Source organism: Sander lucioperca, chromosome 10 (assembly GCF_008315115.2).
Source record: "Sander lucioperca isolate FBNREF2018 chromosome 10, SLUC_FBN_1.2, whole genome shotgun sequence".
NCBI classification, from domain to species: domain Eukaryota; kingdom Metazoa; phylum Chordata; class Actinopteri; order Perciformes; family Percidae; genus Sander; species Sander lucioperca.
Genome location: NC_050182.1, coordinates 32246957 through 32273018, shown reverse-complemented (window position 1 = coordinate 32273018; position 26062 = coordinate 32246957). Strand labels below are relative to the sequence as shown.

At 39.2% G+C, this 26062-nt stretch overlaps 1 protein-coding gene across 1 annotated transcript in view; it reads left to right on the top strand.

Moving 5' to 3' along the window:
• Nucleotides 1–25028, top strand: part of LOC116049210 (lysophosphatidylcholine acyltransferase 1) — a 33499-nt gene extending 8471 nt beyond the window's left edge. The window contains exons 2-14 of the mRNA XM_031298654.2: nt 263–402; nt 4181–4395; nt 12173–12285; nt 12802–12862; nt 13404–13462; nt 17048–17082; nt 17667–17721; nt 18103–18185; nt 18899–19024; nt 19777–19930; nt 20457–20555; nt 22527–22668; nt 24434–25028. Coding sequence (XP_031154514.1) covers nt 263–402; nt 4181–4395; nt 12173–12285; nt 12802–12862; nt 13404–13462; nt 17048–17082; nt 17667–17721; nt 18103–18185; nt 18899–19024; nt 19777–19930; nt 20457–20555; nt 22527–22668; nt 24434–24666 — 1515 coding nt within the window. The 3' untranslated portion in view covers nt 24667–25028. The remainder of the gene's footprint in view (nt 1–262; nt 403–4180; nt 4396–12172; nt 12286–12801; nt 12863–13403; nt 13463–17047; nt 17083–17666; nt 17722–18102; nt 18186–18898; nt 19025–19776; nt 19931–20456; nt 20556–22526; nt 22669–24433) is intronic.
• The last annotated feature ends 1034 nt before the right edge of the window (nt 25029–26062 follow it).

Genomic DNA, 26062 nt, shown 5'->3' with positions numbered 1-26062 from the left:
AGAGTTTGTAAACCGATATTTTAATATAGTTTTGCTGTTGTTAAAGGTTGACCCCTATTTCTCCAATGCACCGAGACATTTTTTGACATGTCTATTTTTAGAGTCAACTTTTGGTAAATTTGGTGATTTGGGGCTTCATAGTTAAGACTAGGTAAAGTCAAACTGAGACTGTTACGGTACCAAGATGACTGACAAAACGTGTATTGTTGGATCTGTTTCTTTAACCCTTTTCCTTCTTTCTCTCTTCCTCAATCTCTTCCAGATTGCATTCATGACAGTCACACTGTTCCCCATCCGTCTACTCATAGCTGCATTCATGATGCTGCTGGCTTGGCCTTTTGCCTTCCTGGCCTCAGTAGGGCGCTCAGAGACCACCGTTGAACCCCAGTGCCTCTGGAGGAGGTGGGTGCTTTGTTATGCATTTGTGTGTCTGTCTGTTTTGAAGGGGAATTTTGTATTTTAGGAAAGACTATAATTCTTATAAGGAATAGCCTATACCACATCAGCAACGGTAGAATGCGTTGGGCAGCTGGCCATGCAATGCTGTTTTCATTATGAATCGCATATCACATTCGAAAATGCTAAATCATGAACGTTACTTCAAACAGTAACACTATATTTAATCTATATATAAAATCTTTCTCGTAGACCTTTACGCCTGTCATTGTACAATGCAACTATGATAAGGGAGCTGAAATGTCTGACGTCACAGTTCAAGTTTTAGGTTAAAAAAAAAAAACTAATCACAATCTTATTTTATGCCGAGATATTCTTGAGCTTTGCTAGTTCAGTTCGCCCCTCTGTCTCAGTCTCGTTCTCCATACTAGGGCTGCACAATTAATCTAATCGCGATGTCACTGTGCAATTACATAACCGCAAACATTGTGCAATTTGAAGCCTCTGAACACCCACACAGGTGTTTTCAGTTACTATATTAGTCATTATATTACACCCATCTTTAATGTCATTGTTTATAAGGGCAAAGGAAATGTATTATTTTAATTAGAATTTTTATTTTTTCTTATTCTATTTATTTCATTTGTACTGCTGAGCAAAGGAAAAATGTCTATTTTGAAAAAAATGTTTTTTATTTAATTTTGAAAAATATGAAGTTATTTTAAAAAAAGTATTGCAATTTTTTTGTTCATGTATTTCTTCTATGCTCGTTTAACTTTGTATGTCCAAGTTGAGAAATCATTTTTTGTATTTTGTGCAATTTCCTTGATAATCAAGCAAGTAAACCGATGATACCATTACAGTAATTGCAATCACAGTATTGCCAATCGCAATATGACTTGTTCTCCAAAACGTGCAGCCCTACTCCATACGGCCTAATTGTGTAATAGTCTGTCCAAGAAACTCCCACAGCAGCTACAAGTCGTCTCTTTTTGAACACTTGTTTCAAACGAAAGACTAAAATGCCATTTGAAAGGTTAACGAACATGCTGGTGAATAACCTATATAATATTTTATATTTTATTAGGAGACTGGGTATACTGTAGATCACATATGTCAAACTCAAGGCCCACGGGCTGAATCTGGCCCCTCGCAAATTTTGATCCCGCCTGCATATCAATTTAGGTTTACAATAAATTTTGGCCCGCCTAGTTGTGCGCCAAACCAATAAGATGGGAAACAGTTTGCAAACCGAAATTACGCAACACTCAAAGCTGAATTTGTTCACTGAGACTCAGAAATCCCCACAGAACCAGTGAGTTTGCATATTAAGGCCTGTGAAACAGGTTGTTGTGAATTGGCTGTGTGGCAGCTTACTTTTAAAAAATTTAACAAAATGGATTGGTTAGCTAAATTCTATGATGACTAAGGAACTTATTTGCTGACTTTTTTAGGGCTTCATGTGGACCAAATTGTATGTGAAAAGGTTATATGGGACATGGAATAACAGTCAAATATATTTTACTTTTTCCGATTAAATAAAATCATGTCGATAAACTCTACGTGTTTGGCCCTTGATGTGATTCTCATTTTGTAATAAAAATTAAAAATGTGTGGGTGGGTTGCTGAGAGGTCTAAGTAAGAAGAAGGAAAAAAATAAATAAATAAAATAATATATATATTATAATATATATATATATATATATATATATATATATATATATATAATATATATATATATATATATATATATATATATATATATATATATATATACACACAAACAAACAAACAAACAAACACAAACACAAACAAACAAACTGGGTCAAGTAGGGAAGTCAAAGAAGATAAGTGAAATGCAGAAAAAGACACAGGTGGTTAGCAAACAATATACGGATATGAGTAGGAATACTTTAGGGTGTCAATTTATAATACGTCCTGTTGGGCTTAAGCATGCAACCAATCTTTAACAACACTGAGTGAAAATGTGCACACGTTGTTAGGTTGTCAATCCTACTTAATTCTTTTAAAACTGTTCATATGGAAGTGGCTATTATCAGACCTATTTTAGTGTTGCAGCTACAGCAGTTAATGGCATTTGCCAGGACGTCGATTGGTCTAGAGCAGTGATCGTCAACTGGCGGCCCGCGGGCCAGATCCGGCCCGCCAAAGCTTTTAGTCTGGCCCGCAGAATAATCACGAATTCAGAAATGTAAAGAGGAAAAAATGCGTTCTGTTATTTAGCATTTCAAGCATTTACAGCAGGTAACATTACGCAGGTAGGGCGCAAACCCAGCCCCTGTATTTGCATCTCTATTCACATGCCGGGATTCTGTACAGAGATGCCCGCGCTCTGCACACAGCTGAGCCGAGATGTGTGTGCGTTAAAACACGCAGTACCTGACTGGGAACGATACAAAGAAGATAAGCAATGGCCGCTGCGCAAAGGAAGGGCAGATCAACTCGCGCTAGTCTCGTTGCTGTAAGTAGGCTACAATAAAACCTTTGTGAGTAAAAAGTCAATACTTATCAATGCACTCACCTGTATAGACAGGCATAAACATGTAGAAAGCGATATTTCAATCTGCTCTGTCTGCCAGTCCACCGCGCTGTTTTATGCGAACACAGCTCTACTCTGCAAATAGAGAATTTTTACAAACAAACTAAAACAAAAGGTGTCTGTTTGTAGTCTAACTGTTTATCTTAGTTTGCTGGGAATCTTGAAATTTGGACAAATTCTTATAAATTTAATTGCCGGCTGAACGAACCATCCTCTCCGCTGGAGGGGTAAATCTATGGATGTATTAAGACCAAAACATATACATGTGGCTACTTAATATGCACATAAATGACGCGACCATTATGTTTGCGTTCTTCATTCTTGATGATGATGCTGGTTGTATTATTTTGCAACATCATTTCATTGCAAATGGGCATAGGTGACGAATGCATAGCCTGCTTATCTGTCATTCATCATTAAAGCTGGGCTTTTCCACGTCAACTTTTCGCTTCAGCCTCTTTGACAGTGATATTCTTACCTGACAACAGCCGTTTCTTTCTGCAAGCATTTTCCACCAATCAGGACGCTGCATACTACAACCATGTTTCCTAATCACAGACTTTAACCATCACTCCTCAGTGAACTGCCTCATAGTCTGAGATCTTTTTCTAGTTAAAGAGCCAGTTGTCATTATGGAGTTTCCATGTTTTTTTAGGAGTTTGCTCACACTAATACAAAAAAAATAAATAAAAAATAAATAAATAAATAAATAAATAAATATATATATATATATATATATATATATATATATATATATATATTTTATTTTTTATTTTTTTTTATTAGGAAATCCGGCCCCCGGAGTGTCTGCTTAGAAAAATTCTGGCCCTTGGAAAAATGTAGTTGATGACCCCTGGTCTAGAGTGATGACAGTTTAGATTGTGACTCGGCCACGAAGAAAGAGGAGTGGGAGAGACAGAAAAGAGTCGATGGGGTAACTAGCCTATACTAATTCTACAGTGGAAAAGTACCTCGCGGAGTATTAACAGTGTTATTTCTTGCTGTTGGTGTTGTTTTCACTCTGTGTCACTACTCACTGATTATTTTATACTACAAATTAACTCTTAAAACTACCCAGTCTTAATCTTCTATTTCAACTATGTCATGTCATTGGCTTGGACATATGCATCTATCATACACATAACATACCAGTGTTAGCAATGTTATTCCCATTTGCAGTTTAAATGAAATGTGCCCCTTACACATGCATGCTGTTGTTTTCAGACTGGTGGACATAATTCTGAAGATCATCATGCGGGTCATGTGGTTTGCGGGCGGTTTCCATTGGATGACTGTGAAAGGGCGAAGGGCATTGCCTGCAGAAGCACCCATCCTCACCCTGGCACCCCACTCGTCTTACTTTGATGCCATCCCAGTCACGATGACAATGGCCTCAATTGTCATGAAGGCCGAGAGCAAGGATATACCTCTCTGGGGTAGTAAGTACCAAACACGTATTTTACTGTCATTGTTACCTCTATGACTATGACCTACATTGTGAGCGAGAGAACAATCTGAAAAAAGTGACCTGATTCTTCATGACAGCATTACAAAATATATTTCAACAAAGTACAGAATCTCTATGCATAGGCACTGATATTACCTAAACTTGTCCAGCCAAATATGGGCTCCAGTTAAGTATTTACAGTATGTGAGTCTTTGTAAAGGGCAGGTCACAACTGTTTCTGTGAATTTCCTCCTGTATCAGTAAACAGAGGGGATTTCCCAATCTACTTTGCAGAAATTATTTACAAGACTTGAAGCCAAGTACAGCTTGGCTAATGTTCACAGCAGTGGTATACCTGGAAATGTGCAAACACTCAATATAAATTGTGGTGGAAACAGAAGGTATTTCCAAAAATAGGACCATTAACTTGTCAACTCTGACTCTGCAAGTTAATTCTGTACCAACCTGCATAGTCCAAATGACATTGTTAAACTCACAAACCATCCATGACACGAGGAAGCAGAAATGAAATGTTCTTCTCCAGTTTTAAGAGATCACAATCAAACTGCAGAAGGAAAATAACTCTATAGTTACTCACATCATCCTCACAATACTGAATTATATGGATCTAAAGATTAAATGTTGCAGCAATGTTGTAGCCTGTCAGACATAATTGCCAATAATAAAATGTTTCATTATGCCCATCATGAATGGCCCCATTCATGAAAATGGTGATGTGATTTATAGACACGCATCCTATTCAACTCTTAAATCTCTGGACTATCACTCTGCCTTGAGATTCATAACTGGTCATGTCTACGGTACACATCATTGTATTTTATATGAAAGTGTTGGGTGGTCCTCTCTCCAAGAGAGATGTGATACTCACTGGTATCTTTTGTATCTAAATTATATGGCTCTTGTTGGACAACTACCATCTTACCTTACAGAACTTCTCTGTCCCTCCGAGGGACATTATCAGACTCGCTCTGCTGACTGGCTTTTGCTTCATATTTCCCGAGCAGAAAGTTTTAAAGTTTTATTGTCTTTCTTATGATGGTGTTTTCTTTTCTGTGTTGTTTTGTTGTTGTCTTTGTAATTACTCAATGTCATTGCAAATGAGGGCCGCCCCTCAATGATCTTAGGAGTCAACATAAATGTTGAATGAATGAAATCCTACTAGAACCTCATGGTCTCTGCATATTTAGTTTCAACCTGCATCTCTGACTTGGTACCTACCAATCCATGTACAATGTTAGAGGAAATGGTATCTCACATAAAAGCATCCACCTGCCGCTGTTGCCACCAAACTGTTAAAGGGAGACTGTATTATGACTTATCAGTTGTTGTTGTTGTTGTTGTTGTTGTTGTTGTATCACCACTGCCACTGACCATTCAGCCAGCTAATTGGAGTTTCTGTCTGTGCATCAAGCGAGGCCACATGCAAAGTTCATGTAGGCTTGCTCAGTTGCAGTCAGTGCACACACAGAATTAGTGATGCTTGGCAAGTTACTTCATCCTTAAGCGTGATTTATACTTCTGGATAAAATCTACGCCGTGGCTACTTGCATAGGTATGTGGAGACACGGACCTACGCCGGACCCTACACAGTAGCCTGACGCGCACCTCTCGAAAAATGTAACAACACGTTGTGTCTTGGCAGCGTTGCATTTCCCCCTACTCATTTCCTGGTTCTTCTTCTCCATTAAAGGTCCCATGGCATGGAAATTTTACTTTGAGGTTTTTTTAACATTAACATGAGTTCCCCCAGCCTGCCTATGGTCCCCCAGTGGCTAGAAATGGCGATAGGTGTAAACCGAGCCCTGGGTATCCTGCTCTGCTTTTGAGAAAATGAAAGCTCAGATGGGCCGATCTGGAATCTCCCCCTTATGATGTCATAAGGAGGAAGGTTATCTCCCCTTTCTCTGCTTTACCCGCCCAGAGAATTTGGCCCGCCCATGAGAAAGAGAGAGACATCATGGCTTGCAAACAAGCAAAGTGGCAGTTGGTCAAGGCCACACCCCCACCCTCCACCTTGCCCCCCCCCTCTCTCCTCCTCAATAGCATTTAAAGCTACAGACACAAAAATGACACATCCTAAGTAAAGCTCATTGTGGGACTGGCTCTAGTGGCTGTAATTCTGCACCAAGTTTGAATTTCGGGAAAGAGACTTCAGATACAGTATTAGGAGACCACTAACGCCTATATAAAAGCATCCAAAAAGCAGCATGTCATAGGACCTTTAACAACATGAAATCAAAGAGAGGGTTAACTTTTCCTGCTATAGATTTCCCACCGTGGTCAGAAAGCACACCATGACTCTGGAGTTGCTCCGAAGCTAATCACCGTCACTCTCTCACTTCTCCCTCGCTTTACCACACACTCCCCACACACCAGCGCACAAGTATAAACTTCAGGCCACTTACGTAGGCTGCGGCGTAAGCTCTGCATGGAGCCTCCGCAGAAGCATAAATCAAGCTTTACTTGCTTGTAGGGGTGTGACGAGACACTCACGAGACGAGACACATTGGCTTTACGAGAACAAGACAAGATTTTAACACTGTTTTACAAGAAACACTATTTTAAAGAAAACTTCACTGTCTTAGTCAATTGAAAGTCACAAAATGAAAAGTGAGCACTGTGAAAGATTTTGCCAAAAACTCAAATGAATGGCTTCTCTAACTTGCTGTCAAAGTCCTTTTTTTTTTTTTTTTTAGTGTCATATTTTAATGTTAAAATAACACTCTGTAGCATTTGTATTATTTTAAACTTTTGTTTTTAGTTAAAGCAGTATTATGTGCTCTCTGTATTTACAGTTAAATGACAATAAAAAGCTATCAGTCTAACCTCTTCAGACCTAATTGCTGCGGCGTAAGCTTCTAACTTTTAATTGAAGCTGTGTGTGACCTTCTTACTGAACTACTTTAGTTTCCTCAAATTAAAAATTAAAAATAAAAACAGTAAAAATAACAAAAATGAATGACTTATTTTAAGTGCAAACCATAATCAAAGTAGTACTCTCTCAAAGTGCAAACGGAGACTGACCAATTGTTTCTTTCAAGCATGATAGACTGCTCAGCCTAAGATATGGGCATGTTCTTTTTCAGGAATATGAGCATGTCTACATTTTCTGGCAGTAGTTGAGACCTTTGGGCACTAACTATGTCTCCTGCAATTGAAAAGACAGTTGAAACAGGCAGTTGAATAACCATCAAACACTCTTTGTGGCGACAGATGCTCTTTTCTCCCCTTTTGCAGCAGTAAACAAGGAAGTAGAAGTCTAGTATCGAGTTATGACCATCTTAAGACAAGGGAAGAACATGTTTCTTTGTTTAATATTATTTAAAGTAAATGTAGGCTTTGCATTTTTTTTTTATTTATTTTTTTTTTTAAAGAAAGAGAGTTTGCGCGAACCAGCAGCCACACTGAATTACTGCCGGGCTGCAGACGTGTGTCTCGGGCGAGTGAGAGAGAGAGCGGGTGAACCCTCTAACATTCTAACGCTGGGTTTTACTGGCAGCTTTTTTCCAATTGCAACTCTGCTACCACTCTGCAAAAGTTAACACAGAGTCAACTTTGGAGAACGGGTGGGGGGGGATCTTCTATGCTAATTTCGGGGTCAAAGCCATACTCCCGTCATGCTGGCTTCTGCTCTGCACTGTGTACTGATATCGCAAAGCAACTTTTCACCTTGACTAGAAATATCCTCACGTTTTATTATCGCCACCTCTACTTGCTTGTATTGCAGGACAGCTGTTGGAATGAATTCCAGATGTCGAATATAATTTGAATAGTAAAAAAACAATACTAATCGAATGCAGAAATTACTATTCAAATGTATTTTTTATAAATGTGTTGGCTAACGTTAGCAAATCTCGCCCTTCTCGCCTTGGCCTACCCGCATGTCAAAACGAAATGCTTTTTTCACGTCACGTCTGATGAACAATAAAGTCAGCAGGAGTGAGCGACACAAGGCATTGTGAGATCTTAGGGCACGGCCCTTACATTACGGTAGAGAGGGAGTGTAAGGCTGGGAATCAAAAGAAGGTTGCGAAATAATGTTTTAACATAATCAAAAAAATAAGGAATACAATTCAAATGGCGTTATAGAGGATAGAAGATTGACCGCTCTAATTGAGAACATCTTTGGACACATTTGCTCATAGGCAAATTTTCATTGTTGTCAACGTGAAGAACGTAAGTAGCATAAACAATGTATGTGTTATGTTTGGTTAAAAGGTTATCTGTACAACTTCAGTTTGACTAGTCAAGCTGGCCTTACAGTAGGAACCAGGCACAAATGTCTGGCGAAGCAAGTGGATTCCAGAATAAGCATTAAGACCTGATCAGCCAGAGTGACGTGTGTCTCTCAGGGTAACAGCTAGAGCCCTAATCCCTTCCTGTTGGCAGACAGCTCACAGTTGGAATCAATTTCTGCTTCTCATGGCCTCACTCTGTTCTTTCTTCATTTTATGTTACCCCCACTCTCCTTAACTTGTTGTGTTTCTCTCTTTTTGTTTGACTCTGTCTCAGAGCTACCATAGACATTGCTTTTGCACATTTTTCTGTGTATTGATAAAGATGGGATGTACAGGAAAATGCTTCCAGCATCTAAAAAACCTCTGCATAACTAACCTAGAATATTCAAACCCAGTCTTTGTCTAATCACGGGTCCTCTTTAATTTCCTTCTACATTTTTCCTTTGTAGTTCAGCTCTGCTAAACAGGTGCCAAATGCTGGGGATGCCTTCATTCTTTGCCCTGCAGATTGTACACTATGCAAATATATTTTAGTTTAGTTTTAGTTAGAGAGTTCTCCTCTCATAATTCACCAACTTTGTGTTCATTGCATTATTATGTCTGACCTTGTTTAAGGTTGTCTTGGTCTAACACAATCAAGTGGCTATGCTATGGGAAGTGAAAGGGACAGTCATGGTGTCAGGCTGTCACATTGCTCTTTAGACGAATGGAAGTTGTAGTGGTGAGTGGACTGTTGTGTGTCAGTTTATTTCAAACATTCAGCACTCAGGTTGTTGCGAAATAGTATTTTTGTTTTAGAATAGTCTGATTTGACTTTTTGAGGCACATACAGTTTGACTGGGTGGTAACTTAAATTAAAATTGCAATATTCATATTTATTTGGTAATATGTCGGTATCAACTGTGATAATACAAATGTGTAAAAACTAGGGCTGTTAAAATTAATGCAATAATGGGTACCTGGGTAGCTCACCTGGTAGAGCGTGCGCCCATAAATAGAGCTTTACTCCTCAACGCAGCGGCCACATGTTATAGGTTTCCAAAGTGAAAAAGCCCAAAGTCCACCCCAAAGGGACTTACCATCTTCCAGAGAAAACACTGTTCACAAACTGCTCCAAACAGCTCTATTGTAGTCCAGCCTTTACTTCCGTGACGAACGTGCGTCACTTTGTAACGCACGTTATAATGGGTGTTTGGTGTTTTTTGCCCTCAACGGCGCCTTCCAGGCATCGCGGCAATGGTTATGTTTAGGGTTAAGGTTAGGGTTAGCTGCCTAGAAGGCGCCGTTGGAGGCAAAAATCACCATCGAGCGTTATAATGCTCGCCTAGCTGCTAGCGTGGCACGCCCTCATACTCTGCTTCTGACTGGCTAGTAGTCCTTACCTAGGTACTGAGCATGTGCGACTCCCAACAAAGATGGAACAGAAGTGAGATGTCTCACTCTGTAGCTAAAACAGAGAGCTCAAAACACAGGGTGAAAAGAGGAGCTGCAGCAATGTGCAGTACAACAAATATATGGTTTTTTTTTTTTTTCTATTGAGTCCATGTAAACCTATTCAGGTACAACCACCTCTAAATACAATTATGAACCTGAAAATGACCATAATATGAATGCAATAATAACTAGTTAACGCAAATTCCTTTTAATGCTACTTATTTTTTGAAGCGTGATTGACGTTGTGGATGGCTAGCTGAAATAAATCTCCTTGAGCAGAAATGGATAAAGAAAAGGGTCTTTTGAATGGCAAATTAAGTTTCAAAACCCTTCCAGATGGTTCTCTTGACAAGACTAACGTTATTTGCATGTATTGTCAATTTGAATCAAGTTACCACTGGAGTACAGCGAGTCTCAAACACTACTTGCTGGCCAAGCATACGGCTGATGCAGAGAACCCTATAGCTAGAGAAGATGTGGAAAGTGAAGGCAACAGTGGCTCCAGTGGTAATCCGAGCACTCAGGGCTGTAACCCCCACACTGGGACAGTGGAACATCTGACATCTCTGTCCAGAAGAGCGCAGTCCTAGGAAAAGCTAAGATACTGCGCAGAACCCTCAGGCTCCCAGGCCTCTGGTAGAGGACCTGAGCTTGAAGGAAGAGGACTGCCCAGGATGGGTCGAGTGGGGATTTTTCTTTTCTTTTTTTTTTTTATATATAATCATTAAATCATCAAATATTCTTTACTTTAAATTGTTTTACAAATCCAAAAGTGCAAATGCTGATCTCATAAAATTTTGTAAAACAATAACCTCATACGATCACATAATTGTGATACAGGTTCACTGAAAGTTTAAAACAGATGGCATTAAGTGATCACCTAGCCCCACAATATACTGTAGCTGAATTTAGATTTAGTTTGTTGAGGCTCGACTGCTTTTGCATTAGAGGGTGACAGGATGACTAAATTTACGACTCATCTTGAAATTCTTAATATATGATCATCCGCAGCAGACTCCACCGCTGCTATTGTTTATGTTTAGCTGTGTCACTTGGATTTCTTAAATCACCCCGTCTGCCCCCAAGACCCTGATTGTCAACATTGTAGCTGAAATTACCTTGTTCCTAGCTTGTAATCAAAAGCCAGTCAAAAACCTTCTTTTGCATTTGTGTTCCACATGTGAGACTCATCTGACTTATGCAACCAGCATTGAGGAACACATGATCCTCTGTTAAGTGCAGAAGATACAGCAGCTATACAAGACAGTTTTAATTACTTTTTTTCCACATAAGATGGGGTTAGGTTGGCTGCTTAGTCTTTCTGTAAATAATAAAATGATTGTTAGCAAGACCTATAAAACCCAATATTTCCTGATATGTTTTAGTTTTATGCTATCCTATACAATGTTCATAATGAAATGTTGCTTGGAATATCACCTCTTGCTTTTCCATTACCCAGTACTAAATAGATTGTTATAAGAAAACTGATAAGTAAACATGTGTGGCTAATGTTTTGCCCTCATCAACAGTGGTTTCTGGAATCTACAGTATCTAGTAAACAGGCATTTTATTCAGCTGTGCTTTACAGATGAATGACTGCCACATAAACACAGGAATGTTTCAGTACAACCACATTCACTCTTCACCACTGTGCAGCTATTTTGCCGAGGGATTTGGATTGAAGTGCTTTGTTTGAGGACACCATTAGAGTGGTGGTTGATGTAAAGAGGAGCGTTGCGCTCTTTCCATGCTGGCTTTTCTTAGCCGGTACAGTGAAGTGTTTGTGCTACTGTGTCAGATAGTTTTAAAGTCGTGATCATGCAACAATATCTAATGTTTGAGACAATACAGACATGGCCTGTATTACCAGGTGAAGTGAAAAGTTCTGACTGAGTTCTTGCAAATTCCAGTCAGAACCAGAAGTCAGAGTTCGCCCCTCTCCCACCACTAATAAACCACTAAATGCAGTAGATACAGATGATGCAGAGACATTTTAGTTGCTTGGATGTCAAAAGAAATAATAATGAAAAAAAAAAATTGCATTCATTGACATTTTCTCTACTGTCTTGCTTCTAGCTTTGATTAAGTACATCAGGCCAGTGTTCGTATCACGGTCAGACCAGGACTCCAGAAAGAAGACTGTGGAGGAGATCAAACGCAGAGCCCACTCTGGAGGGGAATGGCCTCAGGTAAATAGATGGAAGTGTGTGTGCACACTTGTGTATTTTCGGTTGTGGGCACACATTCCCATAACAGGACTTGATTTTAAAATAAATTCAAAATCATGGAACTATTATCTATTTAAATATGATTTATTGACATTTTGAGTCCATGTCAGTTTTAAAAACAAATGCATTATGGTTTCTAGTAAAAGCACATTTTATCTGTACAAAACACCCCTAAGGTTACGACTGTAACCCCTGTTCTCTGATAGCATGAGTTAGGTATGTGGGGCATCCTCATAGTAAGACATTTAGAGAATGCTTGAAAAAGACCTAGACATCCCTGAAAAGGACAAAGCTAGAGACAAATGGACATTTTACCACTAAAATCCAGTGTTGCAGACAACATTGTTACGACTAACTGCACATCTGACTTATAGCAACTTGCAATATAATGCAAGCTAATGCACATATTTCTGCCTTGTACTATTCTGTTTAGGATATGACCACTGTTTTTGTAATTTGATTCCTTTTTTATTACAGATAATGATTTTTCCAGAGGGAACATGCACTAATAGATCCTGCCTAATCACCTTCAAGCCAGGTAAAGCTCTCCCATCATCATACATCTTATGCTGGCAGTTTGCTGGCATGCACTGATGCTTCATACTCAACCTAGTGGGCATTTTGACTTATTTAAATTAAGTTACAGATTAAATGCATGTCCAATTTAGCTTTAAGTGTGATGTGTGGTCTTAATTGTTGTGGAATAAGAACTGGAATCAGTTTTGAATTATGATGTGATGAAAGTTTAAATCTAAGTTTAACCTGACATTTACCTTTTGGCTGATTTTATGTCAGAACAACATTTGCGATATTCAAATAACAAATAGGTATGATATAGGCTGGGCGATTGGCTGCATTTATGGCTCATGGACTTTATTTGGCAGATGTTTGAATTACCAAATAAGTGCATTTACATTTCTGCATTGGTTTGGTGTTTTTTTTACAGTACAATTTCTTTTTCACTGCACTTTGTCAAACATGCACTATTCTAATGGGTGTGCTCTTGTTCTTAACCCAATTTATTGTGTATGCACATATGTCAAATTCAAATAAACCTTTTGTCTTTTTTACTCTTGCAGGGGCCTTCATCCCAGCTGTACCAGTGCAGCCTGTGGTGATTCATTACCCCAATAAACTAGTAAGATTGTTTATGGATATGCAAGTTCTTTGTAGAAAATCTCAATCACATATTCGTTTTACACAATTCAATAATATCTGTTGATATTGAAACTTTGTAATATCAAACAGGTAGAGGATAGATTGTGAGTGACATCCCACATATCTCCTTATTCATATCTTAACTGTGTGATAAAGTGCAAACATGATTGTTCTAACTCTGGTTCCCTAAAGATTAATCAGTGGCCCCACACCCGCTCACTGATCCCGGTCAGCAATTGTATAGTGTTTTCTTACTTTAAGTTAAGATAGTAGCCTATAATATAAACTAAACACTTACGAGTACTAAGAGAATGTATTTTAAACATTAAATTACATAAAGGGCCTGCAGTACTAAAATGTTAGTGCTCTGTGTTAGTTCTGGAATCATTTGCATGGGCCATATTGTGTGCGTCTGTATGTGTACTATGCATGTCCTGTAGCCTGCTTGGCATCTTACCAGAGTCTCACTCAGTGGTAGGTAAAGATCTTGCCGGTCACATGGTAGGAAGAAAGATATTGTAGGTAAATATAGTATCCATGAAGGAGAACATGTTCTGAATATACAGAAAGATTTGCAAACTCCGCTGAATCCTATATGGTACTGTGAGATCCTCCTTCAGTCAACACTTGGAGTGGTGGTAATATTGTGTAATTTTTTTAAGTTCTTAGGGTCAGGTTAGAAGAAGATAGTCTCTCCAGGAAGGTATTCATAGTGTTGCACTCGGTTGTTCACATGAGAAGTGACCGAATTGGTTTTGTAAAAAATAAAAAAAGAGCTAGAGAGAGAAGTTTAAACTCTGGCTTCTCTCTCAGCTTCACACAGCTCCCCAATCACAGTGTGATTTCGGTGTGAATGTTTTGGAAAGTTTAACACATTTTCGGACACAAGCTATTGGTAAATAGGCTGAATCTAAATTTGAAAACTAAAATAAGTGCCTAAATATTTCCGTGTGAACAATTATGGTTTAAAATGCAAATCAATTCAGGTTCTCTACTCAAAATACTGAAAAAAGGGGGCTGGGATTGCTTCCACGTGGCTCACACAGACCATTTCCCAACTCGTCAAAGTCCAACGCTTTGTCAGGGCCCTTGCCGTTGGATACCGACGCACAAGGCACTTACAGGCACTAACATTAATGCGTGGCCGGACCGGCTATCAAAACAAAGTACAGAGCTTAGATTACAACACACAGAGGCAGTGTGACTTTATTCTCTGCTCAGGATCCCATTACTTCACTTCACACATCTCTACACAGCAAATATTTGTTTACTGCTATATTAATGTTCTTAATGTCGAGTACAGCCTCTTTAATCTTTAAAAGCACATCAGAAGTCACACTAGAACTGGCTATGTGGTGCTTTGTTAACTGATAGCCTGTGCCTGCTCACCTGCAATGCTCCGCCGCAGCAGTCCACAGGTATGACATGGCCACATATCTCATATGGCCACAGCAGCAGTTTTGAGTCACTGTATTATTTTTTTATTCATGAGGCATTTGCATCTATTTATTATCTATTTAATGTATTATTCAAATTGACTTCCCATTGTGGTTAAAACAAACCATTGCAATAATTATATACAAGTAAATCTTTTATTGAGAAAGCATGAGTTTGCCTTGTTTAAGTTCTGGATGCACAGATAAGCCTGAGTATCTCAACTAAACTCATTTGTGCAGAATAATGGACCCTTGATTCAGTAGACGCAAACAAGAGGCTGATTCAGTTGAAGTCGTTTAAGTCGGGTTATGAGAAGAATTCAGTGAAGCATTCAAAGCCACTTTCTGATAGCCTCACTGGGAATCTGGCTAATCACGATATGACTCAGAAAGCAAGTACGAGGCATTGCTCGGGCTTGTTAGTGAGGCTGTGGAAAACCAACAGAGGACATTGTGAGATGGAATTGTTTGAGAATCTTATAAATTCAGCAAACCTACACTGTCTTCTGCTTAAGGAGGTGGTGTTCAGATTTTCTGCAATAGTTGAGGTCAGTTGTAGAAATCACAAATGTAGTTGCAAAACGTGAGTGGTGCCAGTCTTAAAACTGTGGTCAGGCTATTGAAATCAGTGGAGTCACATGATTGACACATACCTTAAGTATAAACTGGTTTGCTAAGTCACTGTGTTTAGCATGCACTATAGTAACTCCAGTATTCCCCACTTTTTGCAGTAACCGGGTTTTAGAAATGTCCATGGAAACGGGAACTTAAGTTTTCTAACCCGGTTTACCTAAGTACTTGGCCATGTCAACCTGTGCCAAAACTGGTGCAACATTTTTTTAGAAGGTGGCTGAGGAATGTGATTATTCAAATGTGATTAAAGAAGTGTTTTTGAGTCTTTCAGACCAAATGCGAATAATTTCTGCATATAAATCACATCAATTCAAAAATTCAAACCCATTTATCGCTATATGCCTATTCACATCAAATCCGTATTTTGCAGTGCAGGTTTTCTCTTACTGCGAATTTTGGATGCCGATATAAACAATAAAATAAAGACTTTTGCACATACGATCAGTAGATTTTCTCGGATGTCACTGTCATAATTCTATTCGTACCATCGCACAACAATATGGATATTGACTGATTGATCCATTTGGTCTCGCAAAACAAAACAAAGATTTATAGAAAGAACAAACTTAAAGACAACATCTAGGAAAGTATAGCAGTTGAACTTGCTTTTGATGGTCATAGCCTATAAAGGAGTTTCTTGTCAAGGTAACAGAGTACCATTCACTTCCAAGTGCATTAGTTGATGTTATGCTATGGACATTATACTTTTATAAATTAAATGTCGCTGTGAAAGGTATACTACAAAACCTGGCCATATAGATAAACAATAGTGTTACATCTATAGTGTATACATAGTTATGTATCTATGCTACCGGCAAATGGATGGTTTTTATAAACCGATCATTATAAACTGGCCATTAAGACTTATATCACATATAAGAAACGCATACATATGATAAACACATTTAGACTCATTTGGAGCTTTGGTCTAGTCAAATGATGAAAACCAGTGCAGTGAAACTCAGCATCTACACTGGAAACAATAACATGTTTTATTGGCGCCACCCATAGGAAATGCGACCACATTGTAACTTTTCTACACAGTCTTGCACACTTGGAATAACAAGCATTTCCCTAGTTTGTAGAGTTAAGTGTTGTTTGTTATAGTAAAAACAATGGTGATTCGATGATTGTGTGACTGTGGGAACCTTACCTTTTTGGTGGAATGCACGGAACGCAAATATTTATGTCGGCCTCGTTGTGCAAGGTTTGAACGTGAAAAATTGTCAATGAATATTCCGTGTTTTTGTTAAATTTTTTATGTTTGTGTGTAAAGGGGTGTGAAAAGGCCTTCAAGGCAGTACATGTGGACAGATTTCCTGCCTTAACCTGATTACATAGTAATCGGATTTTTGGTGTGCAAATACGCATTAAAGGTTTAGTGCAAGAACAACTGCAGAAAGGAAGTTAACAATTGGTCTAAAATGCATCCTGGAAATATTCATTAGTTTTTCAATCTGTCTAATAATGTCTTTGCTTCATGCCCATTTTTACAGGACTCAATCACATGGACATGGCAAGGGCCTGGAGCGTAAGTACACAATACAGTCTTCATTTCATTAATGGTATGCTTCAGTTTGTAGTTGCTGTTAATATATAAATATAAATCTATTTTTTTTTTAAACTAAAACACAATGTATGATTCTTGGATTACACACACTATTATGTATCATAGTAAAGGTTGTCATTGATTACATTCTTCAACTCAAGTGCAGGCTACTATTTTGGAAATGAACATTGTGGTCTGAAACAGAATCTCTGCAGCGAGATCTCAAATAGACTGGAAGCAGAGTAGTTACTGTATGGCTGGAGGAAAAAGACTGCCCTCATTATCTGTCTCTGTAGCGTCCTCAGAATACTATGTTCTGTTTTGGTTTGGCTTCCATCATTATGGTGGGTCTTTGAATCCAGTTGGCTGTCTTCACAGCTCAGCTGAGCAGAACTATACATTTATTTGACTAAATCTTTAAAAGACACACCCAAACTCTGTATATTTCTCAAACGCACTGTATATTTTTAGTGTCAAGTCATTTGCCACCTGGACCCCAATCAAGGCTGTTTGTGTCTATATCTATATTTGTTTATTGTTGTTAATGATGCCATGTTATTATCCAGGTTTGAAATATTGTGGCTGACACTCTGCCAGTTGCACAACGAGTTTGTGGTTGAGGTAAGAGTGCCATTATCTCTCCATACTGCATGTATGAATGTTGCTGTAGATCATGCCCTGTTTACTTGTAATGCTCAATGTGCTTGCAGTATTCAAAATTATTGAATGTGTGCTATGTGAAAGGAGGCCATCATTGATTCCATCACATCCTTTATGTTTTGAACATAATGCGTATGCAACAGTATGGATACTAAAGAATTTTCTCCTTTCTGTCTTTTATGAATTCTTAATTTCATGCAAGGGAATACATTTTTTTTCATTTGTCCACAATACATGGAATATGTTTTGTCTATACATACCTATAATAAAATGTCCACATAATAATACAATCTCTTGTTATGTCTGAGATTGTCTGAAATTAATATCTGTCTCTCTCTGCAGTTCCTTCCCATCTACACACCCTCAGAGGAGGAGAAAAGGAACCCTGCTCTCTATGCTATCAATGTGAGACGTGTCATGGCTAAGTAAGTTACAATTTATTGTTCATAATTGTGTATACTGTATAAACACGTGGCAGTTCATCCAGTTGAACCCAAAAAAACGAGGTATCCAGTTATCACTCAACAATTGTTATTCACATATAAACAACAAATGTAACATACATTGTGTCTGTCTCAGCAATTAGAAGGGACATAGAGCTATGGGAAAGCTCCTCACTTGCATAGACTATTCACTTCTTTCACATAGGGCAACAAGCAAGGGAAGGCCTGTGTTTGCTGTTGGGTCAACATCTGGTTATGCGAGAAGGTTGGAACAAGGGTTTTACACAGGTCCATCTCTCTGTAGCATTGGTCTGAGACGGGTGACCGGGTTATAAAGACAGATACACATTATTTACTGTTTCATTGTGGTTCAGTAAGAAAATATTAAAAATTAACTTTTTATAAACATTTCAATTTCCTTGATGGTTTCCTCTGCATGAGTATTAATCATGTGTAAGCTCTTAAGTGTCATCCTGCATTGGTATGACACCTGAACCATTATTCAAATTCTGTACCATCCAACATTGCTATCCATGTAAACCATCTGCCAAAAAAAAAAAAAAAATTATACACGTTGTTCTTGACATCAAAGTAGCCATATCGACTACTGCATTGGCCTTTTATGAGCCTTCAGCAAAGTTTGTATTGATTTGCAAATACTGATGTCCCGTCATTCTCGTCTGTGCCATGCTCAGAGCCCTGGGGGTACCCATCACCGACTATTCATTTGAAGACTGCCAGCTGGCCATGGCAGAAGGCCAGCTGAGACTGCCAGTCGACACCTGTCTGCTGGAGTTTGCCAAGCTTGTCAGGAGACTGGGGTGAGTCACTCAAACCTTCCAATGCAATGCTCCATCAAAGAGAACCAAGTAAGGGGCAAACGTGTGAGATGGGCAAAATATTCACCAAACAAAGCAGGGACCCAGATTAAATTTCTGGCAGTGGTACCTTCAGCATGGTTTGCATTCCAGCAAACGAAACTGCCTTCACCACCTGTGCACACAGCACAGGTTATGAAGGCAGTTTGGGATTGTGTCCTTGTCCCTGCGCTGTTGACTTAAATTGGTTGGTCATGTGCCTGGCCTGCACAGTATGGGATCTGGAGGGGATAGTGTAATCTCCACACATGGTGTGGTTTATTGCTGAAACTCCTCTCTGGCAGGTGAAAAGAAGCAACTGGCAGCACCATGTGTATTGGTGGAGGCACACATTTGTCTACTCCCTCCCCGGTCCACCAGTTGGCAGTGACAAGGAACACTGACAGTGCAGGAAAGAGAAAAGGAGGAGAGGGATAGATAACCGGAGGAAAAAATGTAAATAGATTGGACAAAATACTGCAAACAATTCACAAGAATGCAGCCCAATAAACTACAATTTAAAAATGTCAGAGGACTTGATACAACTCCATGGTACAGTCTTAAAAAAAGATTGACACAGAAACGGTGTATCTGCTGTACTAACTGTATTGTTTTGATTCTAGTTTTGTTTTTGATTGTGGCTTTTCCACATTTCCTTGTTCACACTATGGCCACGTTATTAATTAACACAAAGTTTATTCCCCTCGCTTTCCTAGGCTGAAACCCCAGAACACTGAGAAGGTTCTCCAGGATTATGGGAACAGAGCCAGGAAGCTGGAAGGTCAGAAGCTGGACTTGGACGGCTTTGCTCAGTGCCTCGATGTGCCAGTTTCAGAGATGCTGCGAGACATGTTTGCTCTTTTTGATGAGGTAAATACTATGGAGGTTTTTCCCTCACCCCTCATCCAAGATAGCTCTAAAGTCTTCCTTAGTGGCCACTTGCTAAATGACTTGCATTGTCTCTTTTCTTCATTATGACTCACATTATGTCATACTTGCATTCACTGCAAATATAGAACTGCAATACAATAATATAGTTGCAGTATATAACTATAGATGTGATATGTATGTAATAAGCTGTGTGCTTCAGTTTAGGGCATAATTGAGCTCCAAGCATTCAGTTGACAAAATGCTTCCATAAAAAACACTGTTAAGACGCAGGCTGGATTAAAGACCAGATGCATTTTTGGTACTAATCACAGCACCTTGCTTTCCATTTGGGGATACATTTGCAGTATAGTACCCAAACAACCAATAAAGGTTTTATTGCAGCAATGTGTTCATGACCTTAACAACAATCACACGCAGCTATTTTAGTGAAATAAATAAATAAGTAGTCTTGCTCATATACTCTGTCTTATCTTTCGTAACGTCTTGTTTTCTCTTGTTTTCCCAGCATGAAGATAACTGCATGGATATCAGAGAATATGTGATAGCCTTATCTGTCGTATGCAGACCTGCCAAAACTCTGGAAACGATGAAATTGGCCTTCAAGGTATGTTGTGCTTTAAGCTTTACGCTTATCTAACCACCAGGCAGAATAGTTCTCTGTGCTTGCTTTAGGATCAGCATGACATTTGCTACGTTGAAATGCCACTTACTGTAGGTTGTATAGTCTTATGTATAACAGAGTAATCAAATAGTTATTACTACTAATGATATTATGTTTATTTAATACAGCACCTTTTACAGAACGACAACACAAAGTGCTTCACAAGAGTAAAACTGTTAAGAATAAGTCCAAAAAACAGTAAAAGGACAAGCAAAAAAAAAGAATAAAATTAAAATAGAAATTAAAATAAAAACCGTAAAATAAAACTTAAAAACAAACAAACTTACAAACATGAGACAAAGGCCAGTTTAAATAGTGGAGTCTTCAGCTGCTTTTTAAAATCATCAACATAAATCACAAAACGTATGAGAACAGGGAGGGCCTTCCAAAGTGTCGAAGCCACCACTTCAAAGGCACGGTCACTGTTTGTTTTATGTCGAGCTTGACGGACAACCAGTAAGCCCTGGTCAGAAGACCTAAGTGACCTACTGGTAATATAATACTGACACATATTACACATTCTCCCCCCCCATGTTCATGTTCAGATCTTTTCATAAGATCAGATGAAATGACATTGTCGAGTTTGAGTCTTCATGTTGTCACTTGAATTGATTTTCACAATTCTTAAGTTGAGCAAGTTATGTGACCTTAGGGCTCACGAAAAAGGGAACCCACTTGAAGAACATTTTCATTGGTTCCTAATCTGACACCTGTGTCAGAAAGGCATGCATTTTCACCTGCATTTTCTCAACTGCTACTTTCAAGTCTTCTTCAATACTTCATGATGTTCATTTTGTAAATTATGGTTCCATTTAGAGTAGAATAGATGATAAAGCAGGGTATGCTTTAGGGCGTGGCTACCTTGTGATTGACTAGTCACTACTAGTCCATCAGGATAGAGGCTTAGCAATGCATATCCATGGCACTGTATACATTTAAATATCCTTGGTCCGTGTTTTCGTCTTACAGCTTTGACCCTTTCACAGAGGGTTTTCAGTTCATTATAGTTAATTGTAACATTTTGGTCACCTAAAAATGTCTTGTTCAGTGGTCGGTTGTACTAAAAGACACTCTAAGGAGTCAGCTGTTCTTTTTTCCCGGTAAGTACATTTTGTTAGTATTTGTTAGCATCCCAATTAGTATGTTAATGTGAATTACAGATGCACCTTGCTAACCAAGCAGTCTAGCTAGCACTACCATTAGCTGGGAATTTAACCGTGTTTACATCAAACACTTTTAGTATAGTACCTTTTAGAACTGTATGTAACCAGTATGGACATGTACCAAAACACCAGATCTGTTCTGCGATTCCACCGCAGACAGTACTCTTAAATGTAGGCGGGGATCATTACTGGATGATAATAGCCGTGGACAGCCATGCACTGAGAAACAAGCTGAAAAACCTTTTTATTCCTCACTGCTCCATCCATCTCTCGTTGTATTTCCTCATCACCGATGATGCAGAGGAACGTTGCGGACTGCAGTGTTTCTAGAGCCTTGTTTCCACCAAGCAGTAAGGTTCAGTTCATTACACATTAGAATGGTTATTTTTGCATTTCCATTGTCAAAGGTTGTGGATGGTACCAGCATAGAACCGCTTCATTTTGTCCTGTTTTTTCGTTACCACTCTGTAAAGGTACCTAGCAATCTTCTAATGTATGTGTAATGAACTGAACAAAACTGAACTGCTTGGTGGAAACGAGGCTTTAGTGCTTAGCTTAGCACTCCTCCCCAGCTCCAGCCTCTCATCCAAATATGGTCACATCTGACTCCAAAAAACACAAGATGGCGATGGCCAAAATGCCAAGCTCGAGGCTTTAAACAGTAGTCCACAAACCAATGGGTGATGTCAGAGTGGCTACGTCCCCCTTCTTTTATACACTCTATGATTTCTCCCCATTGTGTCTTCTCCAGATGTTTGAGGCAGAGGAGGACGGTGCCATCACAGAGATGGAGTTGGCAGTTATCCTGAAGACGGCTTTGGGAGTGACTCACCTCAGCGTGTCACGTCTGTTTACCGCCATCGATCCTGAAAACACAGGAAAGATCACGTTTGGTAAGAGACTGAATAAATCAGTGATTGACCGAAATATTTTTTAAAGAGACCTATCATGCTTTTCCTTGTTTTCTGTCATATATATAATGTTACAATAGCCATATTTGCACTGGAGTAGTATGTAGGTGACCCTACAGTGTGCGATTTAGAAATTACCCCCCCACATTTGTGTTTCGTGGCCGCATTCACACAGGATAAGCAAAGTCTGTATTTACTTGTATTTACTGATATTATCCCCCACATACATGTATGATGTCAAGGCTCTGACAAAACTTTCATTTATAATTGCAAATGCAGCAAATAAACCCTGAATCACAGAGATGCTGATGTGCATGGGACTAATATTATCACACAACCTCTGTGTTTTGCGATTTGAAATATGGGAGGTCATTTGCAGTGTCATTTTTACTTGAGAAATTACAGACATGGCAGATTTGCACCGGACTAAGATCACAGACAACCTCTGCAATTATTACAAATTACTAGAGGTCCCCAGGTAATACTAGTCCCGTGCTAATAAGACTATATATAGACAGTATTAGGGATGTCCAGATCCGATCACATGATCAGAAATCGGGCCCGATCACGTGGTTTCAGACTCGATCGGAATCGGACGTTACCTCCCGATCAGGACTCGGATATATATGTATATATATTCTCATTATTTTTTAACACATCTATAGTTATGCGGTGGCACAGAGTTAGACCCTTTTGACTCCACACAGAAACAGCAACGCGTGCAGCATGACATCACTTTGTTGCAGAGACGCTATTGGTTAAATGCCGGCAAAGTAGAACACGGAAGCAGCTTGAAGCAGAAAGCGCGAGTATGTCTGCGGTCTGGAGGTATTATAAAGTTAAATTATTATAGAAGTATTGGATCGGGACTCGCTATCGGTAGATACTGAAAATCAAATGACTCGGACTCGGACTTGAGGGCAAAAAAACCTGATCGGGACATCCCTAGACAGTATATTAATTAATTAGCCAGATGTTCATATTAAACATGGCCAAAGTTTCAAATAATGCGGTAAATTTATGTGAAAGTAATTCCTGTTAGCAAAAACGTCAAGTTTCAGAAAGTTCTGAACACTCCCCTTCCAACTGTTTTTTATACTCTCGGCTCGTGACGGACTTCTATATATGGTCATCTGAGCCAGGCACGTTACTGCAGTGTTTACATTACATACACGCTACATGTAGGCAGGGAAACCTGTAATCTTGGTTGTTATTTTTTCCACAATTACGGTTAATGTTGGAACAATAGTTTTTGGTTTGGAAGCCTTTATTGATGATTTTGCACGGTAAAAAGTAATGCTATCACTGTCATGCCCCCGGCTGCAATGACGTACGGTACCGACTAGGAGACAGATGCAGATGACCCGGAAACGCTGGCCAATCAGTGCAGATTGGGCTTTTTCAGGAGGGGGGCTTAAAGAGACCTGTGCAGAGCATTTTAGACATAAGGGGAATAGTGGTGCATCAGCCCTGGGCAGTATGATAAACATATGTCTATGTTCTAGTACAAACTCAAAATGCAAGTGTCAACCTGAGAAGAAGCATCATAATTTCCCTTTAATCAAATCTTTGTTTTGAACTTTGCTTGTATTTTGTCTATTTTGCTGGCTTTTTAACCCTCATGAGGAGCAGTAGATTCGACAACCAGGCCACTTCAGTTTTAGGTGCAGTGTGTCTCTGGCCATTTTTTTTGGCCTTTGTCTCATGTTGCCTTTGTCTCTGGCGCCCTCCTGTGGTCTTTCCACAGATAAGTTCAGATGCTTTGTGGAGCAGCACCCAGACTTTGCTGAGGAGTACCTGTACACAGAAAATGCAGGCCTCCACACCAGCCCCTGCCACGGTCACCAAACGAAGCCCAGCCTGTCTGCCCGGAACCTGCAAGGCACTGCCACCACCAAAACAGCTAACGGTATCTGTCCTGACTTCAGCCCCAAAGAACTTGGCAGCACAATTGATGGACTCCTCAAGAAACACAACTAAAAGGGTTTAAAAATGTAGTGGGAGAAAACTAACACCTCTCCTGGTGAGAGGGTGTTGGGTAGGGGGCAGAGGGTAGTTAATTACTTTTTAATTAGTAACTTGTTTGAACAGTAAGGGACTACATTTCAGTAACCACAACTACAAAAATGAAGAAGTTTACCTTATCCTTTTTTTATTAGTAGTGCCATGACATTACTGAGGTTAATGTCAGCCTGGTAACAGTTTATTTTGTTATACGTTTCCTTTTCCCCCCATAGCAAGGGTTCGTCAAAATGCCAGAACAATGGCTGTTTCAGACACACTGCTTGAATACTTGAAGGGCAAGCACTTACAATAAAAAAAAAAAAATCATGGGTCAAAATTTTTTTTTTTTCATAGTGCTAACTGCATGTTTTTAACATGAGGGAAGCAAGAAAAACACAAGCCCTGGACAGCAAAGTTAAACCATTTTAAGTAAAATCTGTGTTGGATTCTCTTTTATTTGTAACTTTTATCTGTTTCCTCTCTTTAATGGTAGCTGCCTTTTTTAACTGAAAGTGCAGAATGCATGGGCTCATGTTATTTTGAGCAGTATTGGATTATTTATCTAAAGAAGGGAGGCCTGAGGGTACCGGTGACAATTGTGTGATTACTTGAAGTGTTTAGCTACAGGAGCCACCATTTGAGGTGAACTCTGGTCTCTGTGAGTTGACGGTTATAATTGCTATGAGCCTCTTACATATACAGTGATATATTTGATTTAGCTCAGGGTTCAGTGACAAAAATGAAAAATGTAACTTGTATGATGTCATCGTTTTTGACGCTCACTGGGTTTTGTGCATGTCTTTCTTTCTTACGACATTGGTACTCCTCTGGCCAGTCATTCCTCATTCACATTGACTTCACAGATTTATTTCAGGTTGACACATTCAAGTGTCTTTTATTTATTGTTGAAATTACGCAACGTGGACCAAAAATGCATTGAGGGATTTAATGTCACCTGTCATGTTTGAACTGTCCTTTTCAGTCAGTGGTGGCTTAGGTGGCTTTGTTGGGGCAAGGTCATACAACTTCCCTTTCTGTCTTATTCTGCTTCATTTCGATTCATTCCTACCATTTTCACAGCATATCCTCAGTCCGTCTGAAACTCCCAACTGTTCAGGTGTTTAAGTATGTCATATTTAAATATTGGACCCTTAGTCACGTCATGTTTTAAAAGAGATCCAAGCTCAATTGCATCCAATCACATTCAAGGGACCTTTGGAATTGGAAAATATCCACCTGTAATAATATTTATGCCTCGTTTGTTTTTCTAATGGTGGTCTAATTGGCGCGGACACATTTGTCATTGAATGTGGTTTGATTACTTCTTAGGGCACGGACATGCAGCCTGTGGCCATGCAGTGCGTTTATAATC